At 42.8% G+C, this 15,117-nt stretch overlaps 1 protein-coding gene across 2 annotated transcripts in view; it reads right to left on the bottom strand.

Annotated features, from left to right (window-relative positions):
• Window positions 1-13,217, bottom strand: part of zc3h7bb (zinc finger CCCH-type containing 7Bb) — an 81,251-nt gene extending 68,034 nt beyond the window's left edge. The window contains exons 1-3 of one of the 2 annotated variants that reach the window (XM_048617435.1): window positions 13,126-13,217; window positions 12,677-12,726; window positions 3,119-3,220 (exon numbers count right to left, since the gene is read on the bottom strand). In XM_048617435.1, coding sequence (XP_048473392.1) covers window positions 3,119-3,186 — 68 coding nt within the window. In that variant the 5' untranslated portion in view covers window positions 3,187-3,220; window positions 12,677-12,726; window positions 13,126-13,217. Of the gene's footprint in view, window positions 1-3,118; window positions 3,221-12,676; window positions 12,868-13,125 lie in introns of those variants that run through there. The other variant, XM_048617434.1, reaches the window with a different exon arrangement.
• Between the last annotated feature and the right edge of the window lie 1,900 nt (window positions 13,218-15,117).

The following is a 15,117-nucleotide window of genomic DNA, read 5'->3' as shown; positions in this document are numbered from 1 at the left end:
CTGTAAATCTACACCGTTTGAAGATGTACTGCTTCAGCAATGAAAACATGGTGAGTTTGTTCGGTCGGTGTGCACTTTCAAACAGCCAGGCGTACACCACATTGCAGCACATCCTCACGGTTAAGTTGCTGAATCACATGGTGCAATCTCATTGAGGCGGTGGTGGCCCCAGAAGCCAGCTGATGAGAGACCCATCTTCCAAGGAAGGTCAATCGGAAACCGGCAACTTTCACACTCAGCAGTGCTGGGGGTGGGGTTGGGGGGGTGGAGGTGGTGTCGGCTGTGGTGGCTGAATGAACAGCAACTCCCTAGTCCCAGGATCACAGTGGACTGAGGACAAAGCTGTGTTGGTGGAGGGGGCTGGATTTCTTCGATTCCCTGTTTCAAGGAAAGCAAGATGGGAATCGGGGCAAAGGGCTGAGACATTGCTCCCAATAGGCAGCATCCCTACCCACCCACCCAGCCACCAAGCGAGTCCAGTCCCTTGATCAGGCATTGATGGCTTCGATCAAGGAACCCCCATGCCTTAACTGACCCTTAATTAACCACTTAAGGGCCTCAAATCTGGGGCAGGGTGGGGAGGGAAAAAAAAAAACCAACCATTCACCTTTTCACGCAGAACCTAATTGCAGTAGAGTCAGGAAGGTGGAGAGTTTTGAGTACGGAACCACCAAGGCCTTTGCTGCCTCAGAGCTCACCAAAAACTCACAAAACAGAAGATTCTGACCCAGATATCAAAAGGAAGACATGATGGTTGTTCTCCCAGGACCTTGCCTATAATAAGGAAAGCTTATATAGTACAAGTAACCTGCCAGCTTTGTAGAGGCATACTAGCTTCTATAGGGCTGAAGTCTAAAAGCAAGAATATTACAATAACTTCTATAAATCACTGCTAGCAGATTTGATCATAACCTTCAATAAGCTTCTTGGAAATATAATTAAAATGGAAATATTTGTAGGTTAGATTTCCTGTCATGCCTACTTCCTTACAAAGGTTGACATGGTCCTGGAGAAGAAGCAAAGAAGATTTATCAAAATAGTACCAGGAATAATAGAATTCAGCAATATGGACAGACTAGAAAAACAGACTGTTGTTCTTAAAGTAAAAAATATTCGAGGGAAATTTCTGGGGCCATTATTGTAGTTCATGGAAAGTTGCCTCCTCATCTTGCACCATGCTTGAAGCAGAACTACATTATCATTTCTCTCTCTCTCTTTCTAACAGAGAAAGCCCCTAACAGATAATGACTAATTATCAAAACCCCTGATAATATTATGTCAAAAGTAGGAAACTGTTTCTACTGGCAGAGGGTTGAGAAGCAGAGAAATTTCATTTGGGGGTGGCAGGGTAGGTGTTGAGGTGAAATTAATACTATACAGGTTGTGATGATGTGAAATGCACTGCTGAAAAGATGGTGGAAACAGACTGAATAGCAATTTACAAAAGAGAAGTGGATTCTCCAGCATCTGCAGTTCCTACTGTCTCTGGATATACTCTGATTTGGTCAGCTTTTTGATCAACAAGGGAGTGAAGGGTAAAAGGAGATAGGCAGAAAAGTGCAGTTCAGGCCATAATGAAATCAGCTAGGATTTCATCAAATGGTGGAGCAGATTTGAGAGACTGAATGGTCCAGTCCTGCTCCTATTTCGTATGATTTTCAAAGTGTATTCTTAAAAAGAAAAGATTTAGAAATGCAATGAGGAGCCCATCCCAGTTGCTATACAAATAATCTGCATCACCCACCATCTCTATCATTTCAGAAGAAAAGCTACCTGGAGGAGGATTGCTGGCTTCCCCTGCAGTCCATATTTCAGCAAGGGTTAAAGAGGCACCAAGGGTCAAAATTCTCCCTTAGAGCTATGTGATTCTACAGTTAGTAAAGTCAGTAGCTACTGGCCTTCGAGTATTGGTCAGCTGTCTTCTTCATCCTAGCAGCAGTGTTAAAGGCAGAGGGGTTGGTGGTGGTGTAGTGGGTGTAGAGGGCCAGGTGGTTCTCATTGACTATGAGTTCCCTCACTGGGGTTATTAACCTAGACCAAAATCAGGGAGCCCTTGCTGACAGATATAAACAGCAGATTCAGAAGGTCTCCTCAGTCCAGGGATTGGCTTTGAGCGGACTGGACAGGGCCGGTGCACATGTAAATAAAATAAAAGGGTGACTTAGTGACGGGATACCAGCCTCTGTGCAATTATTTCAGGGGGCCAAGAAAAGAATAATGCAGGGAAGACAATGAAAACACCTGAATTTATGTCCCTATAAAAATAAGCAAAGGGAAAAAATGTTGTGGTTGGATCCAAAGATACGGTTGTCCGATTGGATATTACAGGCTGTTCAGGGGTTCTCTACACTGTGGTGTGATACTGCTACATGCAGACACAAGGATCACTGGGTTCGTCCTTAGCTTCTGGCAAGTTAGCTAATCATTGCCCAAAGGAGGTGCAATTTGACTTGACACCTTGGAGGTAGACAAACAGATGATAACAATATTCTTTTTAAAAAAAAATCAATCAATCTAGTAAGAAATGACGGAAGTGACATATGTGTCAATGTTCCAGAGGAGACAATCAGACTCAGGCTCAAGTGGACACTCCCCCATTCCAGTTACTATGTAAATAATCTGCCATCACCCATCATCTCAAATCACTCCAGAAGAAAAGCCACATGGATGAGGGCAGCTGGCCTCCCGAGCAATCCATATTTCAGCTAGGGTCAAATTTTTCACAGTGGGCAAGGTGGGAGCAATTCAGATGTTTGACAAATTCTCCCTTCTGTTCTCACTAATGACTGAGACACTGACTGTCAACAGAATATGCAGCAGAGGGATCACAAGGGGATAAAGTCACATTTTCACCTGATCTCAATGCATTTACTCTCCAGGAGGGATTCACTAGATCGTGATCACATTGACTGACTCCTTTTCCTTCCACAGCACCTAGCAGTTCTGCAATCACAGACTTCCTCAAATGAAATGAATTAACTCATTGCAAGAATTGAATCTGGAACCCTTTGCTAGGTACTAACCAGTTGAACATTGTTGGATGATAAAGACAATGCTAAGATAACTTCAATGGAGCGCTTTACTCTTATAGGCAAGAGGTGGTGTTTGGCTGACTTACTGAATAAAATGCAGGCCTTTCTGAATTTCCTCCTTGCGTTTCTGCCTTCCGGGAGAGGTACTTGACATATTAACAGCTGCAGATAGTAGTATCAGTCACCGCCTGGAGAGAGAAAGAACCACTGTTACAGAAGGATCATGACATAAATAAAAGACCCACATTTATATTTTGAACCCAGTCACACAGGTTAAGACATCACGAAGTGCCTCACATCAACTAGCTATGATGGCAGTGATTACTGATGTATGGGAACGTGACTGAGCAATTCTGTGCACAGCAGGTTCTATGAGTAGGTGGTTTTTATTTATTAATCCATTCGCAGGAATGTTGGTGTCATTGAGAAGGCTGGCATTTACTGCCCTTCCCTAACTGCCCTCCACACAGCGCTGGTGAATCACTTCAGTCTACGTGGTGAAGATCCTCCAACAGCACCATACAGGAGAGAATTCCGCACTTTTGCGCCATGATGATCCTGCTGACAGGAGGAAATGCTACTCCTCTGTACGACAAGAGTACAGGCAGATGGCTCACAGTTCGCCATCACCAACAAAAACAGCGGCCAGCACTCTGGCAAGCAATATTTCATCTGTCGGAGCGGTAGCTTACAATTTGAGCCGAAACCCTTTAAATAAGAGGGTTGAACCCTTTAATATGAGGGTTGCTTTTCTCCAAAACAGTGCTATGGGATCTTTTACACCCACCGAGGAAGGCAGATGCACCTCAGTTTAAAGTCCCATCTAAAAGACTCTACCTCTGATTGTGCAGTACTCTCTCAGTACTGCATTGGCAGTATCGGCCTAGATTATTGCGCCTGGGTCTCTGAAGCAGCAGATGGAACAAGCAAATTGCTGGTGGGGATGACAGAAGAGATAGAATCTCCGGGGACATTGGATGCTTACAGCTGGGGCCTCTTTGGGAAGGGGAAACTCCTGGCTCAGTTAAATATATGAAGAAGGCAATAGGAAAGCATTTCATATTCTTCTCCCTAGTCACATTGTTCGTTGAAGATGAAAACAGGAGTCTCTCACAAGCAACTGAAGAGAAAAGCGCAAGATAGTAAGGCAAGGTGAAATGAACATAGGCCATGTCTTCAGGCAGATTGTCTTTAATCTACAGTGGGATTCAAACCCCCAACATCATAGCTGTTTCCAGTCAACCTGTTCAGTGGTGGGACTGGACCCTGGGCCTCCTGTGCCCGAGGTAGGGACATTACTCCTGTGCCACAATACCCTAGTCACGACCTTATATACTGATCCATCAATGTACTGATCAAGTTGCTATTCATGACAATACTGTTTTTTTTCACATTTCTGCTCATGCTGTCTGGTCATGAGGATCATCTAGCAGGTTCACATATAAATTTATGATGGAGAATACCAAGTATGATTGTATTAGCAGAAATGTCTGAAACAGTTTTTTCTTGTCTGTTTGCCTCAAACATCTCCTCCAATCATGAAGGTGACATGACCCTTTTAAAGGTACAGAAAGCATCAGGAAAATTACTGAACAGAAACTATTTAGCTTGTTAACAGGGATAGCACAACGCATCTGACATTTCTTATAGGGAGAGTTACTGAATTGGAATCACAAATTATGGGATCAGGCCACTTGACCCATTGTATGTCAGTTCTTTGCGAGAACTATCTAATTAGCCCCATTCTCCTGTTCTTTTATCCTGCAATTTACTTCTCAAAATCTCCTTTCCTTCATGTTTCCAGGCAGTGCATCCCAGATCACAACAACTTGCTATTGAAGAAGACCCCATTTGCCAATAACCATAAATCCGCTTACAGACCCATCTATCATTGGAAATGGTTTCATCTTCTGTCCTCAACTAAAACTTCTCAAAATTCTGAAGACATTGATCAAATTCCCTCTGTTATAAAGATAAAAAAAAACCCAGCTTCCCTCACCTCTCTACATTACTGAAGATGCTGGAACATTCAAGCACATCTTCCTTGCACCCATGTCCGTAAAGACTCTTAACAATCTCTATAGATACACTATAGAAAGCATTTTATTTGGATGCATCACAGCTTAGTATGGCAACTGTTCTTCCCAAGGCTGTATTCCTCACTCTGTTCTATTACCCTAATGCACTCTGTATAGTATGATCTGACTGTACTGCGCGCAAAACAAAATTTTTCACTGTACCCAAGTACTTAATAACAAATCAAATCAAAATGTGATGTAATTGGGGACGGGGGGGGGGATAGGCTACCTAACATAGTGAGGAAGTCAGGTGAACAAATGGGAGGCTTACAAAATATTGTTAAAACAAGTTGCCTCTCTTCCTCAAGAAAAATAGGGGGTACCTAATGGAGGCCTTTAAAATTATGATGAGACTCCACAGGATAAATATAGAGATGACGTCTCTGCACATGGGTGAATCCAAAGCAATGGGGACATATTAATAAAACAAAGAACTGCAGATGCTGGATGTTTGAAACACAAACAGAAATTGCTGGGAGAAACTCAGCAGGTCCGACAGCATTTGTTGAGAGAAAGCAGAGCTAATGCTTCGGGTCAAGTGAGCCTTCTTCAGAACTGGGCATTTAAAATAAAACCTCGTTGTTAATTAATCCAGTAAGGAAGTCAGGAGCGATCTCTTTATTCAAAAGGTAAGTTATGGAGAGGTCTGTGTGGAGCAGTTGCGTCAAATGGTTCTACATTGTTTATGTAGTGCTGCGTAAGCACTTTCTGTTTCTGGACTATGACAGAGAGGCAAGAGTTCCAAGTTGAACAGAGAGGGCAGGGCAAATTTGTTTACCTTACTCCAAACTGTAAGTCATCAGGAAGTCAGGAAAATGAAACTGGTCTATACACAACAAGAATCACTAGATGGAGACTGTTCTGTAATTTCACTTCATACAGAACTCCTGAAACAGAGTAAATAAAATCTGAAAGAACTGCAGATGCAAGAAATCAGAAACAAAAACAGAAATTGCTGATAAAGCTCAGGAGGTCTGGCAGCATCTGTGGAGAGAAATTAATGTTTCAGATCCAGTGACCCTTCCTCAGAACTGCCATCTGCTTTTGTACATGAGTTTGCTTCTCGTTTTCCGTGCACACCACTAGCAGCAAGGTGACATTTACAAACTGAGTATGTAGCCTCTCCATGGTCTCCCTGTTGGCATGTCCTCACTTGCACCTCCTTGTGGTAATACATGGAAACCAGGCCTCTTACAGCTACAGGCTAAAGTTTCTCAGGAACTGGGGAGGTTTGGCCCCCAGACATGCACTCTGTAGGCTCACCTTCACATGGACATATGCTGATAATCCTGCAGCAAACACACAGCTACAGACAAATAGCTCCTCCACTTTATGGTTACCGAGGTGGGGGGAGGTGGGGGGAGAGAGAGAGAGAGGGAGAGGGAGAGACAGACAGGGAGGGAGAGACAGAGAGAAAGGCTAAAGGAGTAAATGGGGACAAAATAATCCAGAGTCAAGCCTAAAGGTGGACAGTACCTAAATGTCACCTTTCCAGCAATTCCTGCAACCAAACCAGTGCCAAACATAATGCTCTGCATACCTTTAAATTCAACCCGGGAAGATGAATGGGGCACCCTAATGTTTCTATGCATTTTGTCTAGGCTCACAGCCTGGAGATGATGCTTCACTGTCACTGCAGCATGTGAACATAACACGGGAGACATGCTAGAGCTGATCAGCAAGATGCAACCCAGAACTTCAAGCCTACCCCATTATGATAAACCGCGACAGATCTTATTCTACTGACAGAATTCCCCAAAATATTTTTGGATGATGAACCAAAAAAAGACAGAAAACATCTCGCCTCCTGATCATGAGACCCCACCTAGTTCCAAATTCACACAATCCTCAGAAAAAAAGATTCTCCTCATCTCTGTCCAAGGGGAACAACCCCTAATTTTAAAACAGTTCCCTCTAGTGTTGGGCTCAGCCATAGTCGGGGAAAAACATCACTTCCACACCCAGAGATAGTAGGAACTGCCGATGCTGGAGCCTGAGATAACAAGGTGTAGAGTTGGATGAATGCAGCAGGCCAGGCAGCATCAGAGGAGCAGGAAAGCTGACGTCTCAGAAATCATTTCTGAAGAAAGGTCCAGACCCGAAACGTCAGCGTTCCTGTTCCTCTGATGCTGCTTGGCCTGCTGTGTTCATCCAGCTCGACACCTTGTTATCTACTTCCACACCTGCCTTGTCAAAACTATTCAGGATCTTGTAAACTTCAATCAAACTCACTCTTCTGAACTCCAGTGAAGACAAGTCCTGCCAATCAATCAATCTTTCATCATAAGGCAACCCATTCATTCCAAGTATCAATCTAGTAACCCTCCTCCGAATTGTCTCCAACACTTTTGTATCCCTCTTTAAATAAGGACATGATGAGGAGGTGCTGATGTTGGACTGTGGTGGACAAAGTCAGAAGTCATATGACACCAGGTTATAGTCCAACAGGTTTATTTGAAATCACAAGCTTTTGTAGCACAGCTCCTTCGTCAGGTGCAGTGAGAGAGAAGAGCACGTGGACACAGATTTTATAGGCAGAGAGATCAAGGGCTGACAGAATAAAAGATCATACAACTGGTGTGAGTGGAGTCTCAGATAACAAGTCTCTGCAGGTGACGAAGTGTGTTAGATGGTGAGTAAAGTGTCAAAAGTTGAATAACAAGCGAAGGGATGACCTATAATCCAATTAAGTGAGACAAGAGAGATAATTACAAAAAATTCAAAATAAAGGTGGTGCTGGAGACAAACTAAATGACTGGAATAACATGACAGGTATGAGTCACATGCTGAGGGTCTATTCAAAGTAATAAGTAATTCAAAACTGTACAAACTAATTAAGATAGAGATCACGGGATAACAAGGTGTAGAGCTGGATGAACACAGCAGGCCAAGCAGTATCAGAGGAGCAGGAAGGCTGCCGTTTCGGGCCTAGACCCTTCTTCAGAAGTGTACGTAGTGGGTGGTGTTCCCACATGTGATGGTAGTATCTATGTCAAAGATCTGGCATTTCTTGCAGAGGCTGCCATGACAGGGTTGTGTGGTGTTGTGGTCAATGTTGTCCTGAAGGCTGGGTAGTTTGCTGCGAACAATAGTCTGTTTAAGGTTTGGCGGTCGTTTGAAGGTGAGAAATGGAGGCGTAGGGAAGACTTTGGTGAGATGCTCATCGTTATCGATCACATGTTGACAACTGCAAAGAACATGGCGTAGTTTCTCCACTCCTGGCACCAGTATCCCCCACTATGACGGCATTTCTGCAACAGCCTCAGCACCAATAATTGCCAGTTTCCTGACGCCATCCTAAAACACATCCGCTTCATCCTCAACGACAACGTCTTCACCTTCGACAACCAATTCTTCACCCAGACATACGGAACAGTCATGGGGACCAAATTTGCACCCCAATATATCAACATTTTCATGCACAAGTTTGAGCAAGACTTCTTTGCTGCATAGATCTCCAACCAACGCTATACACCAGATACACTGACAACATTTTATTCCATTAGACTCATGACAAGGAATCACTGAAATAACTACATAGCAATATCAACAAATTTCATCCCACCATCAGACTTCCCATGGACTACATTTTAGACACCTAAAAGGTTTTGAAGGACGGCTTCATAAGAGCAGGATATTATGCTCAACTCATTGATAGCCAGTTCCGACATGCCACAGTGAAAAACCACAACAAACCTCTCCAGGGATGACAGGATACGACCAATAGAGCCTTTCATCATCCAGTACTTCCCCGGAACAGAGAGACTATGCCATGTTCTTCACAGCCTTCAACACATCATCAATGACGATGAGCACCTCGCCAAGATATTCCCTACACCTCAACTTCTCATCTTCAAACAACTGCCAAACCTAAAACGGACCATTGTTCGCAGCAAACTACCCAGCCTTGAGGACAACATCGACCACAACACCACACAACCCGGTCACGGCAACCTCTGCAAGAAATGCCAGATCTTCGACATGGGTACTACCATCACACGTGGGAACACCACCCACCATGTACACAGCAGATACTCATGTGACTCAGCCAATGCTGTCTCTCTCCTACACTGCAGGCAAGGCATAGTATGTTGGTGAGACCATGCAGATGCTCTAACAACAGATGAATGGACAACAATCACCAGACAGGAATGTTTCCTCCCAGTGGGGGAACACTTCAGCGGTCAAGGGCATTTAGCCTCCGATCTTCATGTAAGCGCCCTCTAAGGTGGACTTTGAGACACACAACAATGCAGCGTCGCCAAGCAGTGACTAATAGGCAAGTTCTGAACCCATGAGAAGAGCCTAAACCTTGATCTTGGGTTCATATCGCGCTACATGTGACCCCACCACACTGCTCTGTGTCTGTAAAATCTTACTTACTGTCCTGTTTTGACACCATCACCTTGAAAAATTGTTATGATCTCTCTACCTTTGTATAGTTTTGAATTACTTATTACTTTGGTTAGACTCTCAGCATGTGATTCTTATACCTATCATGTTATTTGAGTCATTTAGTTTGTCTCCAGCACCACCTTATTTGGATTTTTTGTAATTAGCTCTCTGTCTCATTTAATCGGATTATAGGTCATCCCTGCGCTGGTTATTCAGCTGTTGAACTTTACTCACCATCTAACACACTTGATCACCTGCAGCGAATTATTATCTGACACTCCACTCACACCAACTGTATGATCTTTTGTTCTCTCAGCCCTTGATCTCTCTGCGTATAAACCCTGTGTCAGTGTGCTCTTCTCTCTCACTGCACCTGACGAAGGGGCTGTGCTCCAAAGCCTTGTGATTTCAAATAAATCCACTGGACTATAACCTGGTGTTGCATGACTTCTGACTAAATAAAGAGCAGGTTTTGTCAAGGGGAAGTCATGCCTGACCAATTTGATTGAATTCTTCGAAGAGGTGACTGGACCTGTTGATGAGGCCAATGCATTTGACATGGTCTACTTAGACTTCAGCAAAGCATTTGATAATGTACCACATGGGGGACTGATATCGAAGGTAGGAACCATGGGATCCAAGGGCAAAGCTGGTAGGTGTAAGGAATTCTGGACGACAAGGGATATTGAAGCTTTGGTCAAGAATATATCAGGTACAGACAGCTGGGAATCAAGTGAATCCCTAGAGGTGTATAAGGGCAGCAGGAGTACACTTAATTTGGAAATCAAGAAGTCAAAAAGGGACATGAGATATCTTTGGCAAATTAGGTTAGGGAGAATCCTAAGAGATTCTGGAAGTACATTAAGAGCAAGAGAGTAACTAGGGAGAAAATAGAGCCCCTTAAAGATCAACGAGGTTGTCTATGTGTAAAACTACAGGAAAAAGTAATTTAAAAAAATCAAACAAATATATCACAGTATTTACTGTGGTGAAAGACATGGAAGTTAGAAAACTTGGGGAAATGAATCGTGATGTCTTGAAAAGAGTCCATATTAGAGAAGAGGTCAGGCTGGAGGTTTTAAAATGTATAATTGCAGATAAATGCCCAGGATTTGATCAGATGAATCTCAGAACACTGTGGGAAGCTAGGAAGAGATTGTGGTTAATGTTATGCCTTTATTTAAGAAAGGCAATAAAGAAAACCCAGGGAACTATAGACCAGTGAGTCTGATGTCAGTAGTGGATAAGCTGTTGGAGGGGACTCTGAAAGACAGGATTTACATGCATTTGGAAAGGCAATGACCAACATGGCTTTGTGCATGGGAAATCGTGTCTCGCAAACTTGATTTGAGTTTTTTGAAGAGGTGACTAAGAAGACGGATAAAGCCAGGACAGTAGCAAGGCTTTCGATAAGATTCTGCACAGTCATCTGATTAGTAAGGTTACATCACATGGGATCCAGGGAGAGCTACCCAATAGGATACAAAATTGGCTTGACAGTAGGACACAGGATGGTGATACTAGAGGGTTCTTATTTGGACTGAAGGTCTGTGACAAGTGGTGTGTCAGAAAGATCGGAGATTGGAGGTACTGGGTTGTTTTCCTTGGAGCACAGAAGACTAAGGGAGTATCATGTTTGAGATATATAAAAGTAGGAGGGGATAGATAAGGTAGATAGAAAGGCATTTTTCCCCTTGGTGGAGGCATCAATGACCAGGGTCCATAGATGTAAGTTAAGTGGGAGGAGATTTAGAGGGGATATGAATTTTTTTCTTTACTCTTAAATTGGTGATGGGAATCAAGAACTCACTGTCTGTAAGGTTGGTAGAAGCAGAAACTCTCCTAACATTGGCATTGCAACAGCATGTCTAAATACTAGTTCAAAGTGTACAAGGCTGTGGACCAAATGCAGGAAAATGAGATTAAAATAGTTAAGTACGTGTTCTTCACCAGTGTAGACCTAGTGAACCAAAGGATCTTTTTCTCTCCTGTAGACCTCTTTGGTTCTTAAGATGTGTTCTCACCTATGACCCATAGAACTGAAGCATAACCTCTTCACGTTTATGTCAATTCCTCTCATAACAGAATTCAAGTTTCATCAGCTGACATGGTAGGAGGATGAGATTTAGATCTGTGTCAGCAGAGCATGAATCTGGACTTCTGGGTTACTCCAGTAGCAGTATCACGATGCCACTGTCTCCCCTCACACTATATCAAGACAATTTGTTCTTGAGGTCACTGAATTAAGTGGGCTTGCATCTCCAACCCCATGAAAATAAAGGAGACCTGTAAAATTAGTCCAAAATAAAAAAAAAATCATTGTTCGCAGGAATATATCTTGTGGAACAAGTAGGGAAAATGTTGGAGAAACTCAGGAGCTGGCAGTATCTGTGGAGAGAGTCAACACGTCGAGATGGACAGGACTCTTGAGTTTTTCTTGCATTTCCAGCATCCGCAGTATTTTGGTTTCACATATTCTCTGGCCACCAGCACTTGTTCAGCTCAGATTAGGTGTAGACCAAGAACCACCATGTAGTGACACACAATAAGTTTCCTTTTATTCTTTAGTAGGTTGCGATTGTCGCTGCCAAGGCCTCGATCACAAACCCATATAAACCAGATAGAATTTAAAAGTGAAGGCAAAAAGGCAAGTCACCATCTTAAATAAGGACAAAAACAATTGAGACTCTGAAAGAACATTATTTGGGATCAGTTGAAATGAAGGGAACAACTTTTTGTCACGGATACTAATAAAACATCACTCCCAACTATTTTATATGAACGAGAACTTTGGGACTGGTTTCAATTCGGCTTTTCTCCCTCCAACGCGCGCGCACACAAACAATTTTCACAGCCGAGGCCTGCTGCACACATTAGAGCCTCGGCCTTGGGTAGATCTCTCCCCGACCTTCCGACACGTTCCCACGGCTGGGATGTAAGCGAGTCCCGGGGACCACGTGAAGCGGATCAAAAGAGGGAGAAACCGAAACTGAAGACAGGAATCTCCAGGCAAATGGACCTCCTCGAAATAATTTCTTACAAAAAAAAGGCAACCCCCGAGTTTAGCTAAAAGATTTAAAAAAAAATTCACAACTATTTCCAATGGCAACCAACTTCAAATGATAGCTTTCCTCACAAAAATAAATTTCCAGGCTTACAATTTCAACTCACCCCTGTTAAAATGAGTTCTTTCTTCAACTGCATCCAGAGTTTTCTTTTCCCTAAATTAAAATCACAAATTTTAGATCAATTCATGATATTTCAACGTTATAATTATTCAGCGCCTTTTATTGCCAGCATCGCCAACACGCTTCCTCCTTTACTGAATCAGTCAGAAAAGAGCAATGCCTCTGAGGTCCTAATCTCTGCCTTCCTTTCACATGGTGCAGGTCTTTGTGAATATTCATATCCATCTAACACATGTTGACACTTAACTATGTTGTGTCAGTTCACATCTCCCAGCTCATTCTTTGCATCAGAACATTATTCAATCACCTTTTCCAATCCATTCAATCAAAAGGTTTTTCTTGTCAAGTAAATAATTCTTGTCTTCACTGTATTGTCAAATTAAGCAAAGTAAATCTGCATGCCAGAAAATGTGGAACACAGCAAGTTCCTACCAGCAGCCAAGTGATGGATGGCCAGATAGCCTCTCTGCTCCTACGATGCTGCTTGGCCTGCTGTGTTCATCCAGCCCTGCACCTTGTTGTCTTGGATTCTCCAGCATCTGCAGTTCCTACTATCTCTGATGGCCAGATTTTCTGTTTTTGTGAGGTTGGCTGAGGGATAAGTGTTGACCAAGGAAATCACCCCCTGGTTGTCGATTTGATTAAGTGGTGCTGAAAAAAAAGTTAAGATGTTTGAATGAGATTTATCAGTTCAGGCATCAAATGTCAACTGAGAAAGACGTGACATTTCAGGATGATAACTTTTCATCAAGATGGTTAATTACTTTTGCTCCAGGTGTTCATCGTCTAAGAATACATCTTGACTGGCTTTATTCCTCAACTGATTTCATCAATAAAGATAACTAATCTGTTATTTCAACAAGCCTGTAGCTTTGGAGAGACAACCCCACTTTATTGAAAGAGCATGTATCTGAAAATGTCAACTCAATTTTAATCTCCGCAAACACTGTCTGACCTGCTGAGTATTTTCAGCAATTTGTGTTTTGACTCCAGATTTCCAGTTTCCGCAATCTCGTGGAATCTTGCTGTTTGATGCAGCAATCTATATGGCTATCTGCAAAGCAATTGCAACAATGTTTTAAAAATTAATTTATTAGTCACGAACTTGCTTTAGAGTGCCCAGTGGTCGTGAAATGTGCTATAATCAAGGCAAATATTTATTTCTTAAAGATATAAAAGATGGGAAGTGTTAGCTTTGGTTCTGAGCCGCTTATGGATTTGAAACCTACTCCAGGAACTTGAACACCAAATCTAAGCTGCCATTTTTATTACAATACTGAGGAGTGCTGTTGAAGATGCTGTCTTTCAGATGTGACGTTAGACCGAGGTTCTTTCCCCAAGTCCATAAGACATAGGACAGACGTTTCCTTATCGATTGAACCACTGCCTCGAGAAGTTAACCTTGGTTTTTTTTTATTCATTTACGGGATGAGTGTGCCACTGGTTAGGCAGTATTTATTGCCCATCCCTAATTGCCCAGAGGGCAGTTAAAAGTCAACCACATTGCTCTGGGTCTGGAGTAACATGTAGGCCATACCAGGTAAGGATGGCACTTTCCTTCCCTAAAGGACATTAGTGAACCAGATGAGTTTTTCCTCACAGTCATCATTAGATTCTTAATTCCAGATATTTTATTGAATCCAAATTCCACCAATTGCTGTGGCAGGATTTGAATTCAGGTCCCCAGGACACTATCTGGGTCTCTGGATTAATAGTCCAGTGATAATACCACTAGGCCATCACCTCCCTGTTGATTCCCCACCTTCCCCCAAAGTAAATGTAATGTTCTTACTGCATCCGCACAATATGGAGAATGGCTATATCTTTAAAGGTAAACTGCATGGAGAGGTAGCCCACATCAAGAGACCAGCAGAATGTCCAAAGCTCCGATTCGTAGATGTTAAAAAAAGAAAGCCCTCAAGATGAATGACAAGTAGGGAAACTCTAGTGAACTATTAATGCTGGTGATATCAATTATGGGCAGGAATTTGCCACGACAATGCCATGTGGCTTTAGAAGCCTGAAAGCAGATGCCAAAATGATTGTGTACCACTGGCAAGGGGCAACTTGATTTTTGGAAAAGCTCAGCAAGTCTGGCAGCATCTGTGAAGGAAAAAATCAGAGTTAACATTTCGGGTCCAGTGACTTTGCCACAGACCATTCCCACCTTTTCCAGCAACTTCCGTTTCTGTTCCTGATTTACAGCATCTGCAGTTCTTTTGGATTTTAATTTGATTTTTGGCTCTTGTGGCAAGCTTAGAATTTCCAGAATTAGTGTGTTCAGAAGAAGTTGGTCAGAAGTTCATTTTATTCATTCATGGGATGAGGGTGTTGTTGGCTAGGCCAGCATTTATTGCCCATCCCTAATTGCCCAGAAGACAGTTATGAGTCAACCACATTGCTGTGGGTCTGGAGTCACATGTA

The sequence above is a fragment of the Rhincodon typus genome, chromosome 37 (genome assembly GCF_021869965.1).
Source record: "Rhincodon typus isolate 14 chromosome 37, sRhiTyp1.1, whole genome shotgun sequence".
Lineage (NCBI taxonomy): Eukaryota > Metazoa > Chordata > Chondrichthyes > Orectolobiformes > Rhincodontidae > Rhincodon > Rhincodon typus.
The sequence above is the reverse complement of the archived record's forward strand: the minus strand, read 5'-3'. Positions and strand labels throughout refer to the sequence as shown.